The following is a 27033-nucleotide window of genomic DNA, read 5'->3' on the forward strand; positions in this document are numbered from 1 at the left end:
TAAAAAAATGGGTGGGCGGAGAATGTGAAGCGATATTTTTCCAAAGGTGACATGGAGATGGCCAACAGGTTTATGAAAACATACACAACAGCCCTAATCACCGGGGAAACGCAAATCAAAACCACAATGAGCTGTCACCTCACACCTGTTAGAATGGCTATTAAGGAAAGGACAAGAAATACGCGCCAGTGGGGATGTGGAGGACACGGAACCCCTGCACTCTTGCTGGGAACGTAAATTGATACAGTTACTATAGAAAACAGTATGGAGGTTCCTCCAAAAAGTAAAGAGAATCACCAGATGGCCCAATAATCCCACCCCTGGGAATGTTTCCAAAGGAAATGAAAACATTAGCTCAAAAATAGAAGTGTGCCCCATGCCCACTGGAGCAATATTCACCATAGCCCAGCATGGACACAACTTGAATGTCTACCAGAGGATGGATGGGCAAAGAAAGTGTGACTATATGTAACACACACAGAGGAATATTATTATTCAGTCATAAAACAGGAAATCCTGCTAAGTGCAACAATACAGATGATCTTGTGAGCATGATGCTAAGTGAAATGAGTCAGATAAAGAAAGATAAACAGCACATGATCTCACTTATGCCTGGAATCTAACACAACAAGAACCAAAATCAAAGATAAGGGGACAGATTGCTTGTTGCCAGTGGAAAGGGTGGGAGTGTTGCAGGTGAAGGGGGTCAAAAGGTACAAACTGCCAGTTTCCAAATAAATGTGCTGGGGAGGTCATGTTTGGCACGGGGACTACAGTTAATAGCTTGCATTTTATATTAGATAATCACTAAGAGAGTTGATCTTAAACGTTCTCATCCTGAGAACATGATGACAATGTGCCCACTGCGGTGATCATCCAGCAATACATACACGTGTTGACGAGTCATTGTTGCACACCTGAAAATCACAGACTAAATGCCAATTATTTCTTAATTAAAGATAAGAATTGTCTACTGACAATTATGGTTCTTAAAGGGAACACCTGCATTGGGTTGGAAACAGTCCCTTTAGAAAAATACCTTGATTCTAAAAATACCAACAACAAATAGATTAATTTAAGGCTTTGTCACAAAATTCTAGAAAAAAAAATTCAAATTTATTTTTCAAAGTCTCATGTCTTCTTGTCTGAGTAGTTGCTAATCGAGCCAGCCAGAAGCGTATTCTCATGGAACCCCTGGCTATTGCTGAGCTGAGCTCACAGTTTTTGTACGCACATCAGAGACCTGGGTCACACAGGTCTCAGAACCTCAGAGGCAGGTGAGACTGGTTCAAAGTGCCTTCTTCTGGCCAAAGCAGAAGCCTTGCAAACCTGTGGAAATAATGAGGGCTCTTGCACAAGGGAGGAAGAAAGAATGGAGGAGAAAGGAGAACTGGAAGGTGAGACCATGTCCTTTCCACCCCCGGCTGTAAGCCATGGACTCTCCCCGTGGCTGCAGCACTTGCTCGCACATCACCCATGCAACTGGTCGTTGAACTGATAAAAAAGACAGATGAACAAGGAGTGAGAAGAGAAAGAGAGAAAGAGAAATAATACAAAGGGAATGAATACAATGTCATGTGTCCTAAGAAAAGATGTGTCCCCCTTTTCACTTGATAGATGGGGAGAATGGGGCTCAGAGCAAAGAGGATATTTGGAGGGAGAGCCAGTCCGTATGTCCAGAGCCCCGGGGGCTCACTCTGCAGTGCTCCAGCGAGCAGTGGGCACCAGGGAAGTTGGAAGGTGGGAATCTGGAGAGGTTCTGAGGGGTACAGTGCCATGGAAACAGATTAGGGGCTACACTTACTAGACACACGAGGTGTTTGTTTGTTTGTTTTTTTGTGGGACCCTCGCCGGCAACTGGGAAATGAACTGGTGCTGCCTCAACCGCTGCGCCACCAGGGGAGGCTCTGGACACACGAGTTTAAGAAGTCATTCCATCTTTTTGAACTAATTTTCATTTTTGTAGAAGAAACCTAATGGCTGCTCTGTTTAGTAAGAATAAAATGGAAAAACAAACCCAAAAAGGCTTTATAAATAGCTACATTAGCAGAAGGGATGGTTTTCTGAACTTTGGGGACTTCATGTAAGGACATGAAAAAGACATACGGACATTTCAGGAAGAGCCTGGCAGTAAGAGTAGAACAGGGAAGCCAAGGGTACACGTGGCTCCCAGGGTGGCACCCCCCAGGAGACCCAGGGATGAAGGCACCCATGGTGGGTCTGGGGGGCGGGGAGGGTGCTACAGTCCAGCTTGGAAAGCCCCCATCAGAGGATGGGGAGGGAGAGGCAGGAGGAAATGTATCAGCACTTGCAGGCCTGGGGGAACACATCAGTTGGATTTTTACACTATAGGATTTTTACACTCTTGGCTGAAGCAGCGTGTCCATATCAGGGAAGAAATGAGGTTAGGGAGCCTGCAGGAGGGTGGTTAATGCAGAGCCTTGGAATCACACACAGAAGTTCAGAACAGCATAGAGCCAATGTTTTCAAAAGCATATTGAAACATTTTCCAGAATGAACAGAAAAAAAAAAAAGAGGGAAATAGAGAATCAAGGAGAGAGACAAGAAAAATGAATTCATTAGCTAAAGTACCTGCGCGAGGAAATTTGGCACTTGTCAGCATTAAATCAAGACAATGAGACTGTCTTCCCCCAAACAAAGTCATTTTAAGGAGCACTCTGAATGGGAGGAAGGGAGGGTTATTGGCTAACTGTGGCATTCACGGAAGACTTCTTAGAGGAGGTGAAATTTAAGCTGACTCTTAGATGATACATAGAATTAATTAGCCAAGAAGGTTTGGAAAACCTGACAAGGTGAAGGGAGGACGTGGACAGAGCCCTGGAGTTACAATGGCCCCTGAGGGAACCTGCAAAGAACCCCACATTCTCTCCGGTAACTGCTGCAGAATCGCCCAGGGGCCACACCACTGAGGCCTCTTATGTCAAGACAGGACACTGGGATTTTATCCCACAGGTGATGTGAGGCTACTGAAGAATAAGGGGCCATGAATGTCCTCAAGCACGCGGTTAGATTCTGCTCCTTTCCGGGCAATAAAGTATGACCTGCTCTCGGCTTTTCTCCAGATTCCCCATCTTATAATGTCCTCCCATTTCTATCTCAGACTTACCCACAAGCATTATTATTTAGTTTTTTGGCTTCCAACAGCCTCCCAATTTAAAGTCCTCATGAACAGCTAGAGGATCATATAACAAAATCATAAAACCACAAATAATTTCCAACTGTCTGAAGGTGGAAAGCATGAATATTTACTTTCAAGCCCAGCAACAAACCCAAGGGTAACTATTAGGCAAACATTATTAGGCACGACGCCCACTTCTCTCTCCTGATTAATGTCCTTCCCTATAAGCTCTGTTGTTGAAGATTCCTTTGCAGAAAGAGCTTGACTCCATTAGTATTCAACTCCAGTTAATAACCTTGAGAAAGATCACACTTAAGAACAAATAATGAGTTGTTATGATGACAGTGTCGTTCTTTATTATTCCTTGAGTTCTATATTTGCTTCCTTGCCTTTTGCAAAACCCCTTCATGCCCTGGAAAACAATGTTTTCAAGTTCAAAAAACAAAGGGAAATCCAAATGTCAAGGGAACATAAAGTTTTGGTTAGATACATAACTAACTTCCAGGACAATTAAATCATGTAAACTTAAGTAGTTAGACCGGGAAATAATGAGGTAGAAAGCTGACAAGTTTGCCACTTTTAGAGGTTACAGGTTGAATCATTAGTTCACCTGAAATGGTTTATTTTCCTTCCCATGCTTCGGGCATTTCCTTCAATGCCTTCCAATAAAGTTCTATCCAGTAAACACCCGGAGACAGAACACTAGACGGGGAAGCCAGAGCTCCAGGAAGGGATAACTTGTCTTCCTTCTCAGCCCAGATTCCCAGGAATCCAGATGATCTCAGACATCTGAGCATGGAAAGAAGAGAGGCCTTCTGCAGCCTGCAGCCAGCAGCAGGGAGAACGCCCTGGGGCCACTGACTGGCCCCTTGCAGCTTTGGGGGCCTAACTATACAATCTCCATCCTGTCTCCATCCTGTCGGGAAGCTGAAGTTTTGGCAAGAAGTTCACATTAGGAAAGCATGGATTGTGATGGTGTCTCGCTGCGAAGGTGCGGGCCAGAGGGCAGGTTACTAGCAGTAACCTTGGGCGAGTTAGCACACCAGGCTTCAGCTCAATCATTCGGACAAGAAAGCTAAAAATCACTCTTTTGAGATTCTGCCGTGCAAATAAGCTCAAGGAACAAAGAATCTGCCATTAGGGTCTTCTGCATAGAACACTATGGAATACTAATGTCTTTCACCCCATTATACAGAAAAAGGATCATTTCTCTGCTGTAAAATAACAGACTAAGGCCAGGCACACCCCTAGAATCTGGCCTGTGACTGCACCCAAAGGGAGAGTTGAAGTTTGTGATTCCTACTGTACCGATGAAAGTATTTAAGAATAATAAGTATACAGAACTTGGCAAAGTCACATATATGCCTGTCATTCTGAATAAATCAACTAAAATACCGAGAGCCACATAGAGCCCCAAATCCTGTAAATACAGTCTTTTCCTATAAATGCATACCTGTGATGATACTTAACTTATAAATTAGGCAGAGGAAGAGATAAACAATAAAGAGATCATACTAAAATAGGACAATTAGAACAATGTTATAACAATTATGTGAAAAGTCTCTCTCTTGCTTTCAAAATATTTTATTGCATGTATTATTTTTATATCTGAAACTATAGAAAATGAAACTGGATGAGAGGGAAACTGTCTATTAAGTAGAGTTGCAACTCGGAGCATTTACGTCTGTTACAAAAGTTTAACCTTTCAGGTTCTGTCATCTTTCAGCCTTTACATTAGAATTCTATCATCAAGTGACTTAGCATATGCTAACAAAGGCAGCCATCTACATATTTCTCTTTTCATTGTGGAAGAAAAAGCGCAAAGTAAAAACAAAACTGTTGGACAAAGGATGTCTTGGGGAGATACCCTAAATGTCTCCACAAACAAATAGAGCAAGTCACAAATAAATCAGCTGATTTACTGAGAATTGGAAATACACACCCGGCTTGGCCACGGTCTGCAGACATTTCATCCTTAGTACTTTTCATCTGCTAAGAAGGATCACAGCCTCACACTGTCCCTTCAGTAGCCCTCACAGCTCACATCCCAGCCTCACACTCAGCTTTAGATTAACCCTCCTCCCCATCACAGATGAGGAAGCTGAGGCTTAGGCAGTGAAGTGACTGTCCCAAGGTCGCGCAGTCAGCAACGCGCTGAGAGACAGAGGGACGCTTGTTTCTTTTATTATTTCCTTTTTTCTTCGTTTTCACTTATCTCTTTTGTTTCTGATCCCTAGGTCAGAGTTTCTTCCACCACACTGCTTCCCCTTTGTTTAACTTGGAACTGAGTGGTGGGGGAAATTAAAACAAATTAACTCCAGATAAAAGTTTCATGAACAGAGCCTGTAAAAACGAAGTCACGTCACTGCACAACTTTCAGCGCTGTGAGTGGAATAGCCACAGTTCCCATGGTCTGGCTAGGACTGAAGTCTCCAGACTTCCCCTTTATTCCATGTTCCTTATTGCTGAGCCACAGAGCATGCACAGAGCTTCTGGAGAGCCTCCTTCTCTGAGGGACGTGTTCTGCAGAGTTTCTCCAGTGTTTCCTTATCAGAAACATTCTGGACAATTTTTCTCCCTTGGAAGCATCCAGCTGCGACATATGAACAACGGGCTGTGAAGGCTTAGCTCTCCAAAATGGAGCTTAGCATGATTGTCAAAGGTAGCAAAGGTAACCGAACACACTGAGTGGCATCGGCAACCCCTCTGAATTACGCTAACTAAGCATAATGAAAAGGAGCTCGTGAAAATGACTGTAACTATGATTTTTTTTATATATATACAAGCACTGGGTATAGTCAGAAGCGCAGGAGGGTGAGAGGATTCACCAGAGCCAGAGCGGGGAGCAGAGCAGGCAGAAGGACCGAAGTACACTGCTGAGGGGAGCAGCGGGTGGCAGGAGAGGTCTGCGCCCCTTGTGGGACCCTCGCTGGTGGCCGGGGTTCGAGCCGGCGCTGCAGAGGCTGTGGGCAGCTTCGCAACCCAGCGCTCAACTGCTGCGCCACAGGGGAGGCCCTGTAACTATGATGTTTTTACGGAGTCACGCTGGACAAGCCCAAAGTGAAGTGAGAGGAAGGAGTGATTCGATATTTCTAAAGGTCTCTGCATTTTAATATAGGCCTAGAAGACACTGATAATAGGACAGGTGTCGAGTTATCTGCTAATCATAATAGGAAAATACTGAGAGGTTTTTATAATACAGTATCAGAGTCAAGATTATTCTTTTAATGATACACAAATCTGAATCAGTTCCCTTTACTGTATAACAAACCATTCCCAAACATCATGATTTAGGAAGATAATTACTTATTTTGTTCAAGAATCTGCAGCTTGGGCCAAGTTCTACAGAAACAGGTGTCTCTGGGCTACTTGGCAGCAACAGGGGCAGCCCCACCAGGAGCTGAGGGGTCTGCTCTCGGGAGGGTCACGCTTGTGACTGACACTAGGGGTGTCTTCATCTGGGATGTCTTCATCTGGCCTCTCCCTGAGCATCCGTGGCTACTTGGGCTTCCTCCTGAAATGGTGGCTAGATTTCAAAAGTGATCGTGCCAAGAGAGCCCACATTTGAGGAGAAAGGACATATACCCCATATCTCCCTGGAAAGTGTCAGTCAAATTGCAAGGAGAATGTGTGGGGGAGGAGATATTGCTGGGAATGTGTTTGGAAAGTGCTGTCACATTCTATGCTTGCACTGTGGTGTGCTTCGAGCCAGAGGGTTGGTGTGGATTTTCAATATATGTTGAGATATGGCCACAGCCTTTGTTACCTGTGTCACCTATGGGAGTGTATCTTACATACAATGTCATCTGTTTTATGTCATGAATATTCTAGAAAAAAAGTCCAAAAAAAAGTGAGAACTGCTTATCCAAAGGACCACTTTTTGAGCAGGAAGTACAGAGGTAAGTGGAAGACTAGACTTTGGAATTCAACCTAAGGTGGTCTCTGTCCGAATCTCTCTTTAATATTCAGAGGTGAGAGAATAGACGGCCCCTCTCTTTCCTCCCAGCCAGGCAATCACTCGTTGAATTCTAGCCATATGTCCTCTTACTCTGCTTCCCAGCTTCTCCCCCATTGCTGAAACAAGGGTGAAGTGTGAAGAACCCCCATCTAACAAAGCTTATCATTGTGATTAATCTATCAGTGGCATCTAAAGGCCATTAAATGCAACAGTGGTACAATATTCAGACACCCCTGTGCCAAATCCCTCTTAGAGTCTGTAATCATAGATGGGAGACATAAGCATGTTTTGTTTTTAATGACAGAGCTAATCCTCCAATTCAATTAGTCCAGGCTAATTGAATGCATGGATGTATATGGGTTCTTTCCATCTGCTGCAGCAATCCTTTTGAAGTTCCTATTAGCATGGAAGAGGTTTCCTGTTTGCAGAAAAAACAAACAGCCCCCATCTAGCATTCTCTCCTGGCAGGAAACCTCCACCTTGCTGCCAGGGAAGCGGGATGCACAGCCTTCACGCAGGGGGCTCCCTTCTCTCACTCACCACTGGAACCAGTGGTAAACAGTGCGGGGATGAGATGTCCTCCCAAACATCCCATTTGTTTATCTGTTTTTTGGGAAATTATTCTCTGATTGTTTCATATGTCTAAGTCCCTTCCCTCCAATTAAACTACAGGTGCATGGGGCCTCCCTGCTGGCGCAAGGGGTTAAGATTCTGCGAAGCTATCTGCAGCCTCTGCAGCATGAGTTCTATCCCTGGCTAGGGAGGTGACCCACGTGGCGCAGCAGACCTCTCCTGTCTCACCCGCTGCTCCCCTCGGGAGTGTATTTCAGTCAATCTGCCTGTTCTGCTCCCCACTCTGTCTCTGATGCCTCCTCTCATCCCTCTGCACCTCTGGCCTGTACCCCAGTTCTTGGATGCATACATAAAATAAATCTAAAAAAAATAAAATAAACCACAGGCGCAGGGACTGAGTTTATCCCCTTCGTTGTTTGAGCCATATTTCATCTTCCACTGAAAACTCGATAGCATAGGGAAGACATGAAATGCTTCATAAATACCTGATTGAAATTTGTGGCTGGTGATTTAGCTGCCTTCACATACTCTTTGAACTCTGGATTAAGGAAGACATTCTCAGGAAGAGGAGAAAGCCCACTTTCCGGCCCTTGCTACACCTGGCCATTAAATTTAGAGTTGAAGACATTTTCAAATCTCTTTGGGTGCTTAATGGGGCTTATTGGATGCAGCAAGTGGGCCAGAAATGTTTACATCATGAGTCAAATCAGAGTTCTGCATTAATCAATGATGCATATTACCTCCTGGACCAGTGTTAAACTTCATGAGCTCGCCAATTTGCTTTGAGCCATGGGTTAGAAAAGACAAGTTCATAGGTTAAGGAGCCAGTGGGGGTCACACCTTCCACAGCCACAGGATGTTGCTTTCAGCCAGTTGTGTAAATTAGGTGCCAACAGTTGCAGGGGGAATGATAGGGGTTCTGGAAAATATCTTGTTGAGAATCTACACAACTATAAATTGTTTTCTTTAGGGATACCACAGTCATATTATTTTTGAATGCAGTAGGTCAACCTATTTTTAATTTATTAGCACCTTCTAAATTCACCTCCAATTATTCTCTTACAAATAGAAAAATATAAATTCATTTTTAGCACCAGCATTACAGAATCCTATCAACTATTTTTATTCAATCAACATTAACCTTCCACCAAGAGGGCGGGGCTTTTCACACTTGTAAAGGGTTTTAATCTGATGACACCTTACAAAGTTCACAAAGCCCAATAATACAATAACACTCTTTCTCCTTATCATCTGAGAAAAGTAATACATATTAAAATGCTCAGTACATTGTAAACTACTTCAGCCATGTAAGAAATTAAAAATATTCTAGTATTCTCGGGCCTCCCCTGGTGGCGCAGCGGTTGAGTGTTGGGCTGCGTGTTGGGCTGAGTGTTGGGCTGCTGCTGTCCACAGCCTCTGCAGTGCTGGTTCGATCCCCAGCCGCCAGCGAGGGTCCCACATGGTACACAGACCTCTCCTGCCACGCCCACTGCTCCCTTCAGCAGTGTATTTCGTCAGTCTGCCTGTTCTGGTCCCCGCTCTGGCTCTGGTGATTTCTCTCACCCTCCCGCACTTCTGATTGTACCCAGTGCTTGTATAAATAAATAAATCAATCTTAAAAAAAAAAATTCTCGTATTCTCCAAAAGTGTTTTAGCTCTAGAATGTCAAGATAATTTAATTTAGATTGACCAACTTTATTTTTTGCTTTCCTGGCTTTCAAATAGTAAAGCTATAATCCTGAGAGGGTAAGAAAAAGGGGGAAAAATGAATAAATAAGGTTCTTGTTAGCCTCACAGGTGAGAGGAGGCACTGGGGAGGAGAGGAGGCGAGGCTGGTTTGTCCATCCAGAGACTTAAACAGAACCTCAGAGATAGCATCAGGGCCCATGCTTCACCCTCCCTCACTGTCAGGCCAGCAATTCCTCCTGTGCCGGGTCTCCTTGAATTCCTTTGATGTATTCAGTCTGTCCTTCAGGACCTCTGCAAGGAGGTAGGCAGAAAAGATGCAGTCATATTTCATTCAGCGACAGGGTGAGCAGGTCTGCCGTAGCCTGAGAGTGATGGATGGATGCTGGTTTTAACCAAACATCAAGATGACCAGGGAAATGGTGTCGAAGGCCGAGATGCAAGCCCAGATGAGTGTGCACTGGAGTTCACTCAGGTGATAGGTGTGCAGGTCACCTGGCCATCAGGCTGCATGGCAGGTGCCTTGTCAGGGCCCAGCGGCACACTTGGCACCAGGAGGCCTTGTTCACTGGGAAGGGAGTTAGCCAAACACTCCTCAGTGAAACACAAATAAAGCCACAGAGGTGTTAATAAAGCAGAGGTCACTTTCAGAGATATCTACCAGCTAAGTGCACAATTAGCAAAAGTGCACGATTTTTTAAAAAATGATAAAACTCCCAGCACCTTTCCTCACTTGTCAGTAAGGTTTTTGCAATCCAATTATATATAAAGTCATTGTCTTTGCACTCAAGTTATAAAAAAACACTAATTTTGACTCCTCCTGTATCAGCATATGGTAGATACCAATTGAAAACATAAAAATTGAGCACTTTATTTCACAGAAATGAAAAAATAAGTCATAACTTTTACTTCAACATTATGCTAAGTTGATGGAGCAGTCTCACACCTCAGGAGCAAGAATTGTGAAGTAAATGGTCAGTTCTGAATTGTGCTTAAGAGATACAAAACACAGCAGGCTTCCGTATATTAGTAAATCCTCAGTGATATTTATCAAAGATTAGATTTTACTGGTCAGTTGCTTTGAAGAGAGATAGAAACGAAACCTTCATTCTTGGGAATTAAAATACTTTTAAGAAAGCAAAGTAAGACTATCTATAGAGTAATGTGTGGGTACTCACACATCCAAGTGTAGTCCCTGATTGCCAAAGAAAGGGTGTGATGTAGATAAAGATTTCCTAAGGAAGTTGTAAGAAATTGTTCAAAAAAGGGAAGATATGCATTGGCAGAAAAGGTGGGAATAGAATTCTCTGCAGAGAAGAGCAGAGAGTCCCAGAGAAAAGAGGAACAAGCACTACCACCTGATAAAGTGGGGCATCTGGGGCTTCCCTGGTGGCGCAAGGGGTTAAGTTGCAGCACCGTGAAGCTGTCTGCAGCCACTGCAGCACGAGTTCGATGCCTGGCCAGGGAGGTGGCCCACAAGGCACAGCAGACCTCTCCTGCCCTGCCTGCTGCTTCCCTCAGCAGTGTATTTCAGTGGATCTGCCTGTTCTGTTCCCCACTCTCTGGTGAATCCTCTCACACCTCCCATCCCGCACCTCTGGCCTACACTCCAGTTTTTGTATGCATAAATAAATCTTTAAAAAAATAAATAAAGTGGGACATGTGAAATGGGATGAGGAGGAATGAGTCAGGAACAAACACTGTAGAGATAAGTCAGAAGGATAAAGACAAAAATCGGATGGTTTTATTTATGTGGAATATAGAGAAACTGAACAAAAGGTCAGGAAAAAGATGGAAGTTGCAAGCGGACCATGGATCTGAGGCACACAGAGCGGGAGGGAGGAGTCAAAAAAGGGGCTGGAAGAGCACAAGGGACCAGGGTGATGGACCATGGGTGCCGGGTGGTGGGAGAGTTACGGGGACTGCACCTCAAGGGAGAAGGCAAATACTGTCCAAAAGTGAACAACGATGTAAGAAAATACATAAATTTAATTTAAAAAGAAAGAGTAAAAAGCTATACAATGAGAACATGGGACCCTGCTCTTTGCTAAGACACTCAACATGAACAGAGTACAGAACTATAAAAATGATGAAATTCTGTCATTTGCAGCAACACAGACGGACCGCGAAGGTATTATGCTAATCAAGTGAGATGAGAAAGATAAACACCGAGATTCCATTCATGTGGAAAATAAAAAAGCCAGACCAATGAACAAACAAAACAAAACAAAAACTAGTTCTTAGAAGATAAGAACAAAATGGTGGGTACCAGAAGGTAAGGGGCGGCGGGTAGTGCCCAAGTCAGATGAAGGGGTGACTGTATGTTGAAGCTTGGGACTGAGACGTTTGGTGTAAGCCACAGTGCAGTATAGATGCTGATCTAAGAGCTATGTAACGCTGTGAACCAACACTACTTCAAGAAAAAGGTAAAGACCAGAGCAACCAGCAGGACACTGGAAACCACCTTCCAAGATCCAGACAGTTTCCTTTTATTATGAATGAAAATCTCTCAGCTCCTTCATTTTCACAATATACCACTGGCCAAGCCTATCCTCTTGTTCCACAAAGACAACAGCATCTTTTTTTTTTTTTAAGATTTATTTATTAATACAAGCACTGGGTACAGTCAGAAGTGTGGGAGGGTGAGAGGATTCACCAGAGCCAGAGTGGGGAACAGAACAGGCAGACTGACAAAATACACTGCTGAGGGGAGCAGCGGGCATGGCAGGAGAGGTCTGCGTGCCATGTGGGACCCTTGCCGGCGCCTGGGGATCGAACCGGCACTGCAGAGGTTATGGGCAGCTTCGCAACCCAGTGCTCAACCGCTGTGCCACCAGGGAGGCCCGACAACGGCATCTTAATGGAGAGAAGAAAGGCAAGGTGGCTGGGAAATCAGACACTGGAAGAAGAATGTCTTTGGTGGGCCATGCTTTTTGGGAATAAGAAACCCACAAGATCAGTTCGGGAATCACGAGAGCCAGAGAGCTTTCAGTGCAAAGGGCTGGCTGCAGACACACTGTGGTTTAAGCGACTTTTTTCCTGTCATGTGAAAACACCACTTATCATCATCATCATCTCATCATCATCATCATCATCATCATCATCATCATTTCAGCAACTGTCTTCACATTCTAAGGAGAATAGGGGGATGAAAATGCACCAGAATGATCAAAACTCAGTGGGGTCTGGCTGATTACAAATCCCTCATAGGGTAAGCAGCGGGGCTTTGCTCTCTCAAGAGGAAAGGTGGATGTGTGATGAAATGGCACTGTCTTTTGCTACCTTGTGGAAGAAGGCTGCCGGTGCGGAAGTTGTCTGCGGCATTTACACAGGTGCAGAGCCGATTCTCTCATCCCAGAGTGTGGTAAGTGGAGAGGCGCGGGAATGGCAGTGCCATCTGTCATCATCACGAGCAGGATGACAGACCGGCACTCGTCTGCAGGAGTCCGTGTCTGTGCCCCAGAGAGACCAGGGCAGAGCGGCCCTGAAAGGCCCTTTCTAGAACTGAGGATGACATTTCTGGTTTTTCCTCAGGAGCTTCTCTGCCCAGTAGTCTCTCCTGGTTGAGAGAGCTGAGTCCATCAGACAGAGCAACCTCAACGTCAGCTTGCCCAGCCAGCCCGAGCAAGAGACCAAGGCTGGAAATTACCAGTCTGCAAAAGGGCAGAAGGGGTGCCTGGTTCTTCTGCCTCCATGTCCAAGGCTCTCGTCCTTGCGCAACCCTAACAGCCCTGCTCAAGTAGCTCCGTTGGGCTATGCCCTGAAAGGAGTGTTTATCCCAGCAAACTTAGGGAAAAAAAAATAGGTTCGAATCATTTCATAAGTCTGTGCAAATAGAACTTATCAAGTCTATTAACAGGAAAACACTGGAGTGTTTTTCCCACGTAACGCAGGTAATTTCTCCCACCCTCTTCTGCATGTTTATTTGCCTGCCCTGTCTCTTTTGGGGTTAATATTTGTAAGCAAATGATGTATAAGAGAGAAAGCTAACTCTCACCACATCATCTAATTTAACCCTGAGTCTCCCGGATATGCACAATTATCATCGTCACCTCCATTTTAGGATGGAAAAAACTGAGGCTGAGTGAGGACAAGTGATTGTTCAAGGTCACACAGGTGGTATGGGAAAGACTGAGCTGTGAGCTGTGGACCCCACATGCCCCCCCCTGACTGTAGAAACTGTCACACTGTCCTGTGGTGTCACCAGGCTATGAAACATCCCTTTTCCCAAGGTTTCCCTAGTTAGCATAGAGAGGGGCAGTTTTAATTATCTCTATGCCCTGTAAGTTTCAGGCTTGGATGAGGGAAGGTGCAGAAAATTAAGGTTCAAGGAGAGGAAACCAGTAGGGACGAACTGCTGATAGGTGTCGTATGGTGTAACGTGGGCTGTGGGGTGAGAGGCTGTATGAAGCTAAGAAGGTCATGCCCTAAAATGCAGGAGACCTGAATATGGACGCAGAAAATGAGGACTGACAGAGAAGGCTGGCAAATGAGGAAGCATTTGGTTGACTTCAGTGTTTTTTATAAGAACAATGCTGAGAAATATTTTCCCAGCTCTCACCCGAATAACATAGGTCTCAGTAGCTTTAATAGACAGTCTTTAATGGGCGAACAAGGATGAACACAGAAAAAAAAATGCTCTAAGATGCTTAAACTACAGGTGGAAGTTACATATTCAGGAGTAACCTTCTAGGAATCAACAGAAAAAGTGACTACCCCTTCTAATATCTGCAACTGGTGATCGTGGTATGAGATGCTAAGGCTAAGACCATGATTCAGAGACCCATCCCTCGTCCCCACCCAATTCTCTGCAAGAAGAAGTCACCAAAATGAAAAATAATTATAGGTGGAACATCCTGGGGGAAATGTCTTTATTGGAGATGACAGTTCCTAGTCAAGTAGGCAACAGAAAACAATTCTCCTCTTCCAGGGAGACTGCAACAATGGCTGTCCCTGTATCTGCACAGCCCCTGGGATGCAGGCGTGTTCATATAACCCAGATCATACCATTGCATACAGTAAACACTCTAATTTAACACAGTAAACTTTTCAAAGTAAAAGGGCAATTTGATTCTCCACTCTGCTATGGTAGATGACTTCACAGAAGCCAAGCCAGGCATTTCCCGCTCCCTTTTTACACACTCATCTGTAAAATACGGGACTCTTCACTGGGAAGGAAATCTCTGAGCTGCCAGAGGATCCCTGACACCTGGCCTTATCTGATGACCTCTTCTCACCCCTCCACTTAAAAGCAAACCAGATTAGCCTTCTCCCCTTCCTGCGGCTCTTCTTTTTGCTGTTACTTTCCTGCTTAGCAATCTATAATATATATATATATATATATATATATATATATATATATATATATATACCCTCTCGCTTAAATGTTCTCCCAGGCCAAAGGCAAGCTAAAGCACAGCTGAAGGTAAATCTTAGGAAACAGCACTCAGCACTTCCCCCTCTCAACAGACCCACACACATTTATCATAAAATTTCCAAAGATAATTAGATAATTATCACCAGCAAAGCATTCCAAAGGATCAAAAGGCCACAGGGCAACCATGACTGCTGAGAGCTCACAAATCTTACTAGGCTGGGGAAGGAGAGAGACTAGCAGTCGGGACACAAAGACAGTGATAGAACCTGATTTTGGAAGGCCTGGGTTTTGTTTTATTTTGTTTGCTCGTTCTGTTTTATTTTGTTCCGTCATCAATAGTGGATTGTCTGTTTTGCTAGGATCTGTGAAAGAAGACTAGTTGAAGAAAAGCATGCTGTCATTTTTCTTTCTTTCCTTTCACACAGTCTTTGGGGAGCACCCAGTGAGGCCACCATAAAAGGCCATCTTTCAGTACATTAGTAACCAAATTTCTTTGGAAAAGGACTGAGGCAAACCTATCTTCTACAATAGGGAATCATGTTAATGAGGCTACAGTGGAATTCAAAGATGTGTAGTGAAAGTTTCTGTTTGCCAACACCACATACTGCAGCAGATTTAACAGTAAGACTTGTATAGAGAGAATCAGTGCTGTGCCAGGGCACAGCATAAAATGGGACAACATCTCTATTCACTGGATTTATAGTTAAATAAGAAGTGCAACACCACCCATGGGGAAAAAATTTGGACTACACTCAAAAAGAAAAAAAGCAGTAAATGAATAGGGATGGGGGATCATGAGCACTTGAGTTGTCAGGAAAATTCATCATTGTTTGTCCTTAGAATCTATGGCGGTGGCTCTGAGACACGGGATTAATGAGCACTGAGGAAGGACCCATATGAAGGGCAGTGGAGGTAGTCTGCCGGAGAGATCTGGAGAGGGAGTAGAAATAATCTATGAAAGCAGCATGAGCTGAATCAAGGGTGAGGAAGAACCTCAAATGTGAACACTAAAAAGTTTGAATCTAATTAAAAAGCCAATGGGGGATTCCACAGTCAGAAATTGAATAAAGTGCAAAAAAGCACTCCACGAACTTTGCACTAGCTAGCCCAAAGTCATCAGAAAGCAGCATACTGTGACAGCCAATTTTGTGAAGTCTTCCTGCAAGGAAATTTAAGATCTGCAGATGTTTCCAACTATACCATCAGTCCAGTGAACTCACTACCTCTTACTAATCAACAGCTAACAGAAAATAAAAAAACAACATCTAACTTTCTTAATTGACTCTATTCTGGTCAGAATGGTTGTCTTTCTATTATGCTATTTCCTTAAGGAAATAATGCCCTTGCAATGATTCTACCCTTTTAAGAATGAGTTCTAGTGATCAGAAATTAGACTCTTGTTTCCTTGATTATGGAAACAGGAGGTAAAAGAAGTAGATCAGGATTATATATTTGAATAAGTCAGAGCGAGAAAGACAGATATTGTATGATCTCACATGTGGAATCTTTAAAAACAAAACAAGACAACAACCAATCTCACAGCTACAGAGAATACTTTGTAGTTGCCAGAACTGAGGCTGGAGTGGGAGTGTGAACAATGGGTGAATGGGGTCAAAAAGTACAAACTTTCAAATATAAATCGATGTTATGGGACGTAATGTCCAGCGTGGTGACTACAGTGAACAATACTATATTGAGTATTTGAAAGCTGCTAAGAGAGTAGCTCTTAAAAGCCCTCATAATATGAAAAACAAATTTATAACTGTATAGTGATATTAACCAGACAAATTGTGGAGATCATTCACTATAGATCATTTCACTATAGCGAATCATCATATTGTACACCTAAAACTAACAAATGCTGTATGTCAATTTAAAAAAGGAATACATCTTTGAATTGTTCCTTCTGTGTCAAGGGTACTATTCACTAATATAAAAAACGTCATCTTTAATAACCAATTGTCCCATAATCATGAGGTCTCCATTCAACAAAAAGAATCATGATTTTTTTTATTGAATGAGCTCAAATCTCATTAATACAACTTAGAAAAGTGGATAACAACAGGATCTGGCTCTAGATTACCTGAGTTTGAGTCCCCGCTGTAACCCTTGCGAACGATACCATGTGACTATAGACAAGTCACCTAATAGATTTGTGCCTTAGTTTCCCTACTGATAAAATGAGAATAGTAAAAAGACTGTGACTGTTTAAAGGTTAAGTATATGTAAACTATTTAGAGGAGGTGTTTAAGTATGTAATCGGTGCAACCTTAAACGATTTAACTTCTCTACATCACAACAGAACTTAAGAATGCTGTAGGGTAAAGAAAATGTCAGGCTTTTCTGCCCTTCCGCCATCAGGATAGATGATGGATCCTTGTCCTGAATGCATGCCTGATGGCGGGCACCTGGAATAGGGTGTGGGTCTAGGTAGATGGTAATTTCAAAAGAGTAGTTGCAATTATTTTGTTAAGACACAAGGAACCATGGGCCTCCCCTGGTGGCAAAGGCTCAGTTGAGCGCAGCGCTGGTGAATCCTCTCACCCTCCCGTGCATCTGGCCTGTACCCCGGTTCTTGTATAAATAAAAATAAATCTTTAAGAAAAAAAAGACACAAGGAACCAGACCATGAGAGACCATGAGTTCTTTCGACCTTAGATATTCAAAAATCAATTTTGTAAAATCAATTTTTGGTGGCATAATAGGATTTTTTTTTTAAAAATGTAATTCTCAAGATGTTTCATTTTTATTTGAATAAAGCTGAGTAGACGCTTCCCTTTTGTATAGTAATGGAAATGACGTAGAGACACCAAACTTTCCTAATAATTTAAACAACTAAACTGGCGGATTTAAAAAGAAATCGAGAACAATGAGAAGATGCTGGAAGAGCTGCCGCAGACTTTTTGAATATTCCGAGCTTGTACGCGTAGAGACCCCAAGATAATGCAAAAACAAAACCACAGGGTTAACCTTTAAAACCAAACAAGGTAACAAGTTATCCTTATAAACCTCAAAATTACAAGCGGCTGGAGAGAAGCTACCCACTGTCAAAACACCAGTGTCCTCGCAGCGGCCACACAGCAGGGAGGGGGAGCGGGGCAGCCGATGGACCGAGGGCAGAAAAGCCTCCACACGGTCGAAAGGTGTTGGCTGAAAAGTGCAGTGGCCGGTAGGAGAAGCTGTGGAAAAGGTTGATGTTGCCCATCCCCATGGCAAAGGAGCAAAAGAGCCCTCAAAAGGGGCGGGAATTCCCAGAGCACTGCTGCCCGGGAACTGTAAGCAGCCATCTAGTGCTCCCTTTCTGGACAGAACCCAAACTGGAAGCAATTTTTGAGCCAAGGGACACTGAGCAGAACAGGAGCCACAAGAGCAAAGGAAGAGCCTGGGGAGAGTGAGGAGAGGGACTCGAGGCAGGAAGGCCGAGGAAGCAAGCTGCCACATGCACATATGTGTGTGTGTGGACACACGTGTATATAAGCACAATTTCCCTTATATGCATTACACACTTATGTATATCTCCTTGATCCATGCTTCCAGCTTAGCTTTGAGCAGCAGACAGGTCCAGAAACAATGACCAACAGGGTAGTCCCTAGTGCACAGATTCTAGAATTAAAAAATACTTCTCAGGGCTTCCCCTGTGGCGCAGCGGTTGAGCGCTGGGTTGCGAAGCTGCCCGCAGCATCTGCAGCGCTGGCTCGAACCCCGGCCGCCAGCGAGGGTCCCACATGGCGCGCAGACCTCTCCTGCCGCCCGCTGCTCCCCTCAGCAGTGTACTTCGGTCCTTCCGCCTGCTCTGCTCCCCGCTCTGGCTCTGGTGAATCCTCTCACCCTCCCGCGCTTCTGACTGTACCCAGTGCTTGTATAAATAAATAAATCTTTAAAAAAAAAAAAAACAAAATACTTCTCAGTAAAAGAAACTAGAAAAATGATGTCCAGAGCAATAAACACAGAAGATGAGTGAAAGATCTTGCTATACCAGACACCAAGGAGGCCACCCAGGAGCATTAGGGTAATGTCAGAAGGTCTTAGAAGCCCACTGAAGGTACAGTCCCTCTAACCCAAGGCAAAAGTATTAAAACTTCAGTTAGATCAAGAACGGCCATGCACAGACATCGTACAACATTACCGTGATTAATTCACAGAACTAGTTTTTAAAATTAGTCATTTTTAAGGTGATAAAGAACAAATTATCTTGATAACCAAACAAATAAGGTCAGACCTAAACATTTATTCCATTCATTAATAAACATGAAAAGGGAGACAGCTATGCCCACACATGTGCATCTCTGTGGGCTGTGTCCACGCGTGCACACGCGCAGTCACAGGCTGATATGCCCTTAGCTGGTAAAAGGATAAACAAACACAAGGAAAAGCTTAACGAAAGTGCAGAAAACAGTGGTTCCCTCTGAAGGAACAAAAGGCCAGCCAGGAGCTGTGGGTTACTACAAATGCTATGTATTTCTGTCAAGGGGCTGGATTCACAGCAGCTCCTGCTGTTATTATTTAAACTGAGCCAACAAATTGCATACACTTTAATGAATATTATCTATTATCATCCTTTCCAGGAAAATTACATATAGATCCATACATTTATGTCAGAGAGAAAAATGCATCTAGGTTGTGAGCCAGGAGCAGCCTCTGCTGCCTGCCAGTGCCGGCCTCCCCTGAGCCTGCCCTGGCCTCTGCCCCCCAACCCCGGCCTGCCCCTGGCCTGCCCCCAGCTTCCCCCTGGCCTGCCCTCAGCCTCCCCCCAACCACCCCTTGGCCTCCCCTCTGCACTGTTCCTTGCACAGCCAGCTGTGCTGGAAACAGCCTGCAGCCCACGCGGGCTCCCCCGTGAGCCCCCACCCTGCTCCCACCCTTGTCCTCAGCAGTAACTTGGTGCAACAAAAAGCTGCGCACCCCATGGGGGAGCTGGAATTGTGCAAGTGGGGGAGGCAGATGGGAGAAGAGGGCACTGGCTGCCCTTCAAGAGGTGCTGGGTGTCCCCTCTGGAAGTGACCGGGCACTGGCTGGCGCACCCCTCACCCGCGCACCCGCAAAGTGACAGCTGTTCCGAGAGGCCGTCGAAGAAACAGCTAAGATGCCAGAAGCGAATCTGCCGGCTCCGCGCAGGCGAGGCCCCGGCACCGGAGAGTTGAAATGATGAAGTGATAGGTCCTGACTCAGAGGAAACGCGAGGCCCGGGCAATCCATCACTGCCAGGCTTATCTCCTGACAGGAGTGGGCTCCAGCGTCCAGATGGAACGTAAAAATGTAATGCTTCCACTGGGACTGAGCATGGCGGGCTTCCCTGAAGCTTCGGGTTCACTCACTTAACTAATTATGAGAGAATGTGACATCGGTATTTGCTTTTTTCTACAGGGACAAATCATTCCCAGCAGGAGGGAGAAGTTGTTATTTTTTTCTTCTGGTTTGTCATTTAATAGAAATTACTTACACAGTAGTAAATAAACTCTTGTTAGGAGGAAAATATTTTTTTCTCCATCATTCTATCCATTGGCCTTAATGCTGACAAGCGATTCTTTTGTTTCCTGGGGGTAGGGATAAATGAGCAAGAGCTGGGGCGAGAATCGATCTGGAAATTAGCTCTACTGCTTACTAGATGTGTGATCACAAGCAAGTTACTCAAGGCTCTAGCCTGTTTCCCCGAGTATAAAAATTAAGGGTAAAACATCTACGGTGCAGGGTTAGTGTGGAAGATGAAGCGCAATCAAGTAGATGAAGCACTCACTTTAGCACAGGGTCTCTGCTTAACAGGCATCGATAGGTTTTAGCTTTTATTCCTGATGACTCCCACATTCTGTTATATAAATGGGAACATTTTACATTCCACGCAGGTCTTGTATCATCCACTCGATGTGACCACACAGCTAATCGGGAAGGGAACCACAAGCTAATTTGTGTGCTGACCTTTTTACTCCTCCTCACCCAGATATAAAAAGGTTTCTGATGAAATTTTAATTTTTAATGATAATGGGGAAGGCACAGATCTCCACGCCACCCCACCCCATCGCATCTAGGAACTTTTCAAAGGCAGCGGGTCTAGGGAGCACACATGGTTCTGCAAACATACACTCGTCCATCTGCTTCCTGGACAATGCAGCGTTTTGGCTTAGGGAACTTTTAACTTTTATTTATTTATGCATACAAGAACTGGGGTGCCGATCAGAGGTACAGGAGAGTGAGAGGATTCACCAGAGACAGAGTAGGGAGCAAAACAGGTGAATCTACTGAAACACGCTGCTGAGGGGAGCAGCGGGGAGACAGAAGAGGTCTGCTGTGCCATGTGGGTAGCTCCCTGCCACAGCATTGAACTCATACTGCAGTGGCTGGGGATAGCTTCACAGTGCTGAGATTTAACCCCTTGCACCACCAGGGAGGCCCAGGAACTTTTAACTTTTAAATTGGAAAGAGATTTCACAGGTGATTTCCTTAGCTGACAGCACAACAATCCCGTGCGTTAGGCAAGGGAGAGAAAATGAGCCCAATTTTACAGAGAAGGAAACTGAAACTGAAGAGGGTAAATGACAGAGGCACAATATTCAAGTATATTTTCTATGAAAGGGAAATCCATGTGGGGGTGAGAGTGCCAGGATGACTGGGCCTTGGAAAATTAGAGTTTTCCAAGAATAAAGTCTATTTTGGAGACCAAGGGAGCAAAGTGAGGAAAGTAAAATAGAAAACAAAATAGAAAATCAAGAGGCATGGGGCCTTCCACTCCAATTTCACGATCCATTGGCCCTCTGTGCTGCCGTGAGTTCACCAGGACATTTGAGAAAGTGAAAATGCTACTTCTGGCTTTTCTGACAGCTACATTTCAAAGTCATTATTGAGCACAAATGTAAACCTGGTGATGTAATATTTGAGTTTTATGCTAACCACACTAAATATTAAGTCTCAAAATGTACAAACGCAAGAAAACATTAAGAATGTCAGGTAGAAAGTCTTTGTTATAAAGAGAATGATAAGAATATTTTTCCAAGGATATATGGGCTAAAGATGATGAAAGTTAGAAAGGTTTAGGTTTATCAGAATTATAATTTATGTTACATATAAATTATATGAATCAAATAAATGGTAGAATCAAAATAAGAGGAATAAATATGTAATTTTTAAGTCATGATAATATAAAAGACTTTTAATTTGGCTCCTGTTTCTTCATCTAATCACATACACCAGTTCTTAGAACAATCAGTTGTAAGGTGTTGCTAATACTGAGCAAGTCTTTCTGATGACAGTCACCTTTTAGGACTGCACAGGATACCAACATATGTTCACTGACAGTTCACAACCCCTTAAAATTTCTTACCAGACTATAGAATTGCAACTCAAAATTCCCACCTTTGCAAGGGGAAAGACAAAAGTAAACCAAGGTCACTAAGGAGAACCCTAGCTCAAAACAAAAACAAAACACAAGTTTCCAGTTTATCATTTGAATTCAGAAGCTCAAGAACATCTGATTATACAATACAAAACCTAGTCATAGCAACACCAACGAACAAATAGCATAAAATAATGAATCATCATTAGCTGGTTGATTGCCAGATTCTCACTGGGTCAGAATACAATCTGCCTTGTTATTCTTATAAATATGACACAAATTCACTACAATATCAGAACCGAGTTTAATGATGTAGCCACAGACCAGTCCTGCCGAAAGCTCCTTCTCCAACCCCTTCATTCATTTATTAAACACCTTTTGAATGTCTGCCATTTGTTGGCATCTATAGTATAGAACTCACAGTGTGGCAGGGGAGACACATAAATCAAGTGTCAAGTTTGAGTGTTAAATTCCGGAATGGAGAAAACATGTGTTGTCATGATAACTGGGTGAGACAGCTCTCAGACAACAGGAGACAGTCAACAAGGCCTCATACGCAAGTATAAACTGTCTAATGGCAAAAGGCAGAGTAGCCTTCTGTCAGAAGAACAGTATGGACAAAAGCAAGAAAACACATATAAGATGTAGTGTCTCATGGCTAAAGTACAGAGCATGGATAGAAGGAAAAAACTGTCCTAAGAAGCAACAAGAGAATCCATCATTTTGGACTTTCTATTCCAAATGAAAATACAATATTGGAATTCTGTTTAGAATTTTTTCTTTATTGCACTGACCAAAAAAAGAGATTTCATCCAATAGACAATGGGAGTAGACTTTTACTATATAAGTATCAGTTTAGTGCTGTCTATGTATATAGTGAGCTAGAAAGAAATCTTCATGCATAGTTACCAGTTATAGCCAATTTCAAAAGTTGAAGTAAGACATGGAGAGGCCCTAAAGTATTGGGGATGGAAGAAAAATAGAAACAAAAAATTTAAAAAACACAGTGGTGGGATTTAATGACCAGATGGAAGCAAGGAGATGAAGAAGATAGCTTAAAGCAGTTGTCCTGGTTTTTCTTCAGCTGGCTGCATGGATAGCTGCACCCTTGGCTAATGTAGGACTGCATGAAGAGGAATGCCAATAGTGTTCTTAGTCCTGGCTTATTCCTCTTTGACAAGATTAGTGACTGACTTTTCGCTTTGCATTGTAGGATCCTGCCATTCCACATGCCCTCCCCACACACACACTAGACACATAAAGATGGGAAAAATTCTGTCACATGTCACATCGTGTCTGCCTATAACCTCATAGCATATTTACATAACATAATTAAATTGCACAATTGACCCATTTTAGACATTTAATGGACATTTTTGAATGACAGATTGAATAAATAAATAATTCCAAAACTTAGATGTGACAAAATTATACCATTTGAATTGAAATAGTTCTCTCTTAAATGCAAGCAATCGACTCGGCTGGCCAAGTATCACACCACCAACCAATGAGCATCACTTCAAGGCTCAAAACATCTTTGGAAATTTCAGTGTCCAGTCTGGATGGGGCCGTGGAGACAACCTACTACCAAGCCCCATTTAAAGACAAAAATCTGTGATTCGGGGAACTTACATGGCTCGTTAGCCCAAAGCCACTGAACATGGCTGGTGATGGGACAGAAATCACACAGAGGACATTAAGCTTTGTAACATTTGTCAACCAAAATGGTCGTAATAGATTTGAAGACAACATGTCAAGCTTAGCTGGGATGAATTCAGTGTTCAAAAGGCTTGATATTTTACATGAAAAAATATAAGACTAACATCTTAGAAACATTTTCTTAAGTAACTCTTCCCTCTGACAGTGAAATGCAAGGAATAGAGCTGAACTTTTCATTTTGAATTAGTATAAGTAAGACAGATTCTTACCGTGATCTTCTGAAGAGACTGGTGACCTAAAATGAGATAATAAGCATGATAAATCTTCTGTAAATGATTCTGATATAAGCACAACAATAATCAAGAATATTCTCATAGAAGTTATACCCCCAAAATTCAGTTAGTAAATGCAACATGGTAGATGGTGTAATTGATGTGCTGGTTGCTGGGTATATTTCATTCAATAACTCCCAAAGCTTACCTGCATAGGTAAGGTGTTAGGGGTTACTAAAATGTCAGTCTACTGTATGGTGTCCCAGGGCTGCTGCAAACTTAGTTAAGTCTGGATGAATCACACAAGAAGGGAACTTGTATAAATGTAGTACTAGATAATTTCCTGGGATGTCACTGAGTCCCCAAGGGGGGATATCTCTAGAGAAAATGCCAGGCATATAAATAATCACTGGATTGAGTGTTCTAGGTAAAAAGAAATTGGCATGGGTAGTAAAAAAAAAAAAAAAAACGGAGACAGACGAAATAGAACATACCCATATCGTTACTGTCTTTAGGGTCCACTCTTTGTGGAATTTAGTGAGCATGACACAAGTTTTCCATATGCTGAACTCATGTCTCTAAATACGCAAGAACCACAATGAGGCAAAAGGGCAATGATTGGGGCCCCTCAGAATTTTTATAGATTGATGACTTCTGCCTATCATTTGGGGTTCAGCTCTAATTATGGCAGTAATATACCAACAGAGAAGTCCTGAGGCCCCTTTTGTAATATAAGTTATTTTTTTTCTTCCTCAGCTGACCGCTAATTGAGTTACTTTGAATAATATAAATTACAGATGAACACCCTCAAGCTTGAAAGATACAGCCTTGACTACCAACTCATTCTGGGGAGAAAGCAACACATTATACTGTATACAGAGGTGGTAGAATTGTGAAGGGAAATGCAGGAAATGAGTTAGTGGGAGTCTCTCCTTGGGGCAGTCAGCCCGCTGGAGTCCACACAGGGAGATGGCCAAAGCAGATGCCAAGGTGTGGTAAGAAAGTTAACCATAAACATAACTGATTTTTGTGAGAAACGATGACAAATATGGGGGGCATGATGATTTAGGGACACATAGTGGTCACTGAAAATTTTAGCTATTTTAGGATACATGACACCGCTTTACTTTATCTACAGATCAGCATTATTTTGTCTATTATGTGAGTGAACAGTAAAGTATAAAGACCGGCAGCAAAATGGAGAAGGCCCTGGACCTGCATTAGTGGCAAAGTATATAATCATTTCAACCTATGGGACTTCAAGCAGACTTCCGCATATGAAAACAGAGGGTCTCAAAATTTATAGGGAGAAATTTGGTGTCTGGGAGATGGACACAGGGAGCAGTAGAGAGAACCTACTATGTGCCTGATTCATCACTGCAGACTCAGCTGCCTGACAAACACCACTTGCCACTCCAGGTGGAGCAGATTCAGCCTCTCCCTGCAGTTCCCTGATATCACTCTGCCCCACTCGACTGTGAGCTCCTGAAAACCACCTCTGTATCTTTCTAGAACAGAATGACCTCCTGATTAAAATTTGTTGAACTGAATTAATCTAGCATTACCACACCGGTGTCCAGATGAAGACCCAGATGGCATCATATCACCTTCAAAGTACCTACAAGGGACGGTGGCCAGCTCTTTAATCAGCTGGGAAGGGAGAGTCTAGAAGATGAGCCTGACACTCCAGATTGGTGACAAAGTGGGCATCTCAGAGCCAAAAGACCTCTAATGATGCAACCACAGAGACATCCACATCTGCCTCGCTGCTAGGTAAAACTAAGGGGGAGAAGGCATTGAATAGAGGTGAAATGGGGTTGGAAGGCACATCTAAAGTGAAACATATTTGACATGAAAGGAGATAATTTCTTAAGCTACCTAAACCATGAAGAAAAACAAGAGTCAACAGCAAGGAAACATCTTCACACCTGGTGTTTTCTGATGGAAAGTAAGCAAAAACATGTCTGGATCGTTTACAATTCTGTTTTCATAGAACTAGAGGAACAAAGAAAAATCCGAGCCATTGGACAACTAAATGTCTCAGGTGGCGGGCTTGAGAAGCCGGGTCTTTGCTGCCTTTCTGTAAAAGCAAAGCACTAATATTAAACCTGACAAATTCCAGATGGCTCTGTTAAAGCCCCAAGGGGCGGTTGGGAAGGACGATCGATTTCAGGGTGTTTTCGAAGGATTAGTCATGTTGAGTGTCTGTGCTGAATGTCTCCCACACGCCTGGATTTGTGGAATTTTAAAGACATATGGAGTATTTCAATCCTCACTCAGTATTTCACCTTTCACTATAACAAACCACTAAATTATACTACGGAGACAGGCACATCATCCATTATTGCTGGAAATGGGCATAAAAAGTTTTATAGAACTTAGCTCAGGAAAGAAGAAATATCGTGAAATCAGCAACATAAATCATTATTTTAAAAATGGAGGTTGAGTCCCAGGAGGAGACAATCTTCCTCAACCTGAAAACTGAGGAATGTACAAAAGTTCACTTATTCTTCCCACTGCACCCAAAAGACTTGTGGTTTTGTCCTGGGCTGTTTATTTCTCCTCTACAGGCGCTTGATCTTAGAAATGGCATCAGTTCTCATGATGTAAACTCTCACTAGCATTCAAATACTCCAGGATTTAGAGTTCTCCTCACTACTTTCCTTGTCACTTACCTTTTGGTATGGTCTATAAACTATTTAGATTTTATTTTGCTTTGCTTGGGTATTTTTTCACTTTTATGTACATTTTTGTTCAAATTCAGCAAAGTGAAAAAACAAAGACAAAACTCAGTCCTATTTAATACTCTCTCCCATGTCTTCCTCCTGCTCTATTACTATTGATCAAGTTTGAATTTCACATGTTGACTCGTGCCTGAAAAACAATTATTAGTCAAGACCCTTTGAAGTACCAGGTTCTGTGTCAAGTAGTGAGGCTCTCAAGACGGACAAGATGTCAATTTAAATAACTTGTAAAGAGGAAAAATATGTAAACCTATGACTGCATTATAGTAGGAAAGGGAACGATCACAACTTGTATGAAGTA

The 27033-nt window shown here is 43.1% G+C and overlaps 1 protein-coding gene across 2 annotated transcripts in view; it reads right to left on the reverse strand.

Annotated features, from left to right (window-relative positions):
* Positions 1-27033, reverse strand: part of DGKI (diacylglycerol kinase iota) — a gene marked incomplete at both ends in the record, with an annotated part of 370310 nt that overhangs the window by 20315 nt on the left and 322962 nt on the right. For both annotated transcript variants that reach the window (XM_084229448.1, XM_084229447.1), the window contains one exon: positions 23986-24011. In XM_084229448.1, the coding sequence (XP_084085574.1) occupies positions 23986-24011 (26 nt within the window). The remainder of the gene's footprint in view (positions 1-23985; positions 24012-27033) is intronic.

Source organism: Talpa europaea (assembly GCF_964194135.1).
Source record: "Talpa europaea genome assembly, chromosome: 3".
Lineage (NCBI taxonomy): Eukaryota > Metazoa > Chordata > Mammalia > Eulipotyphla > Talpidae > Talpa > Talpa europaea.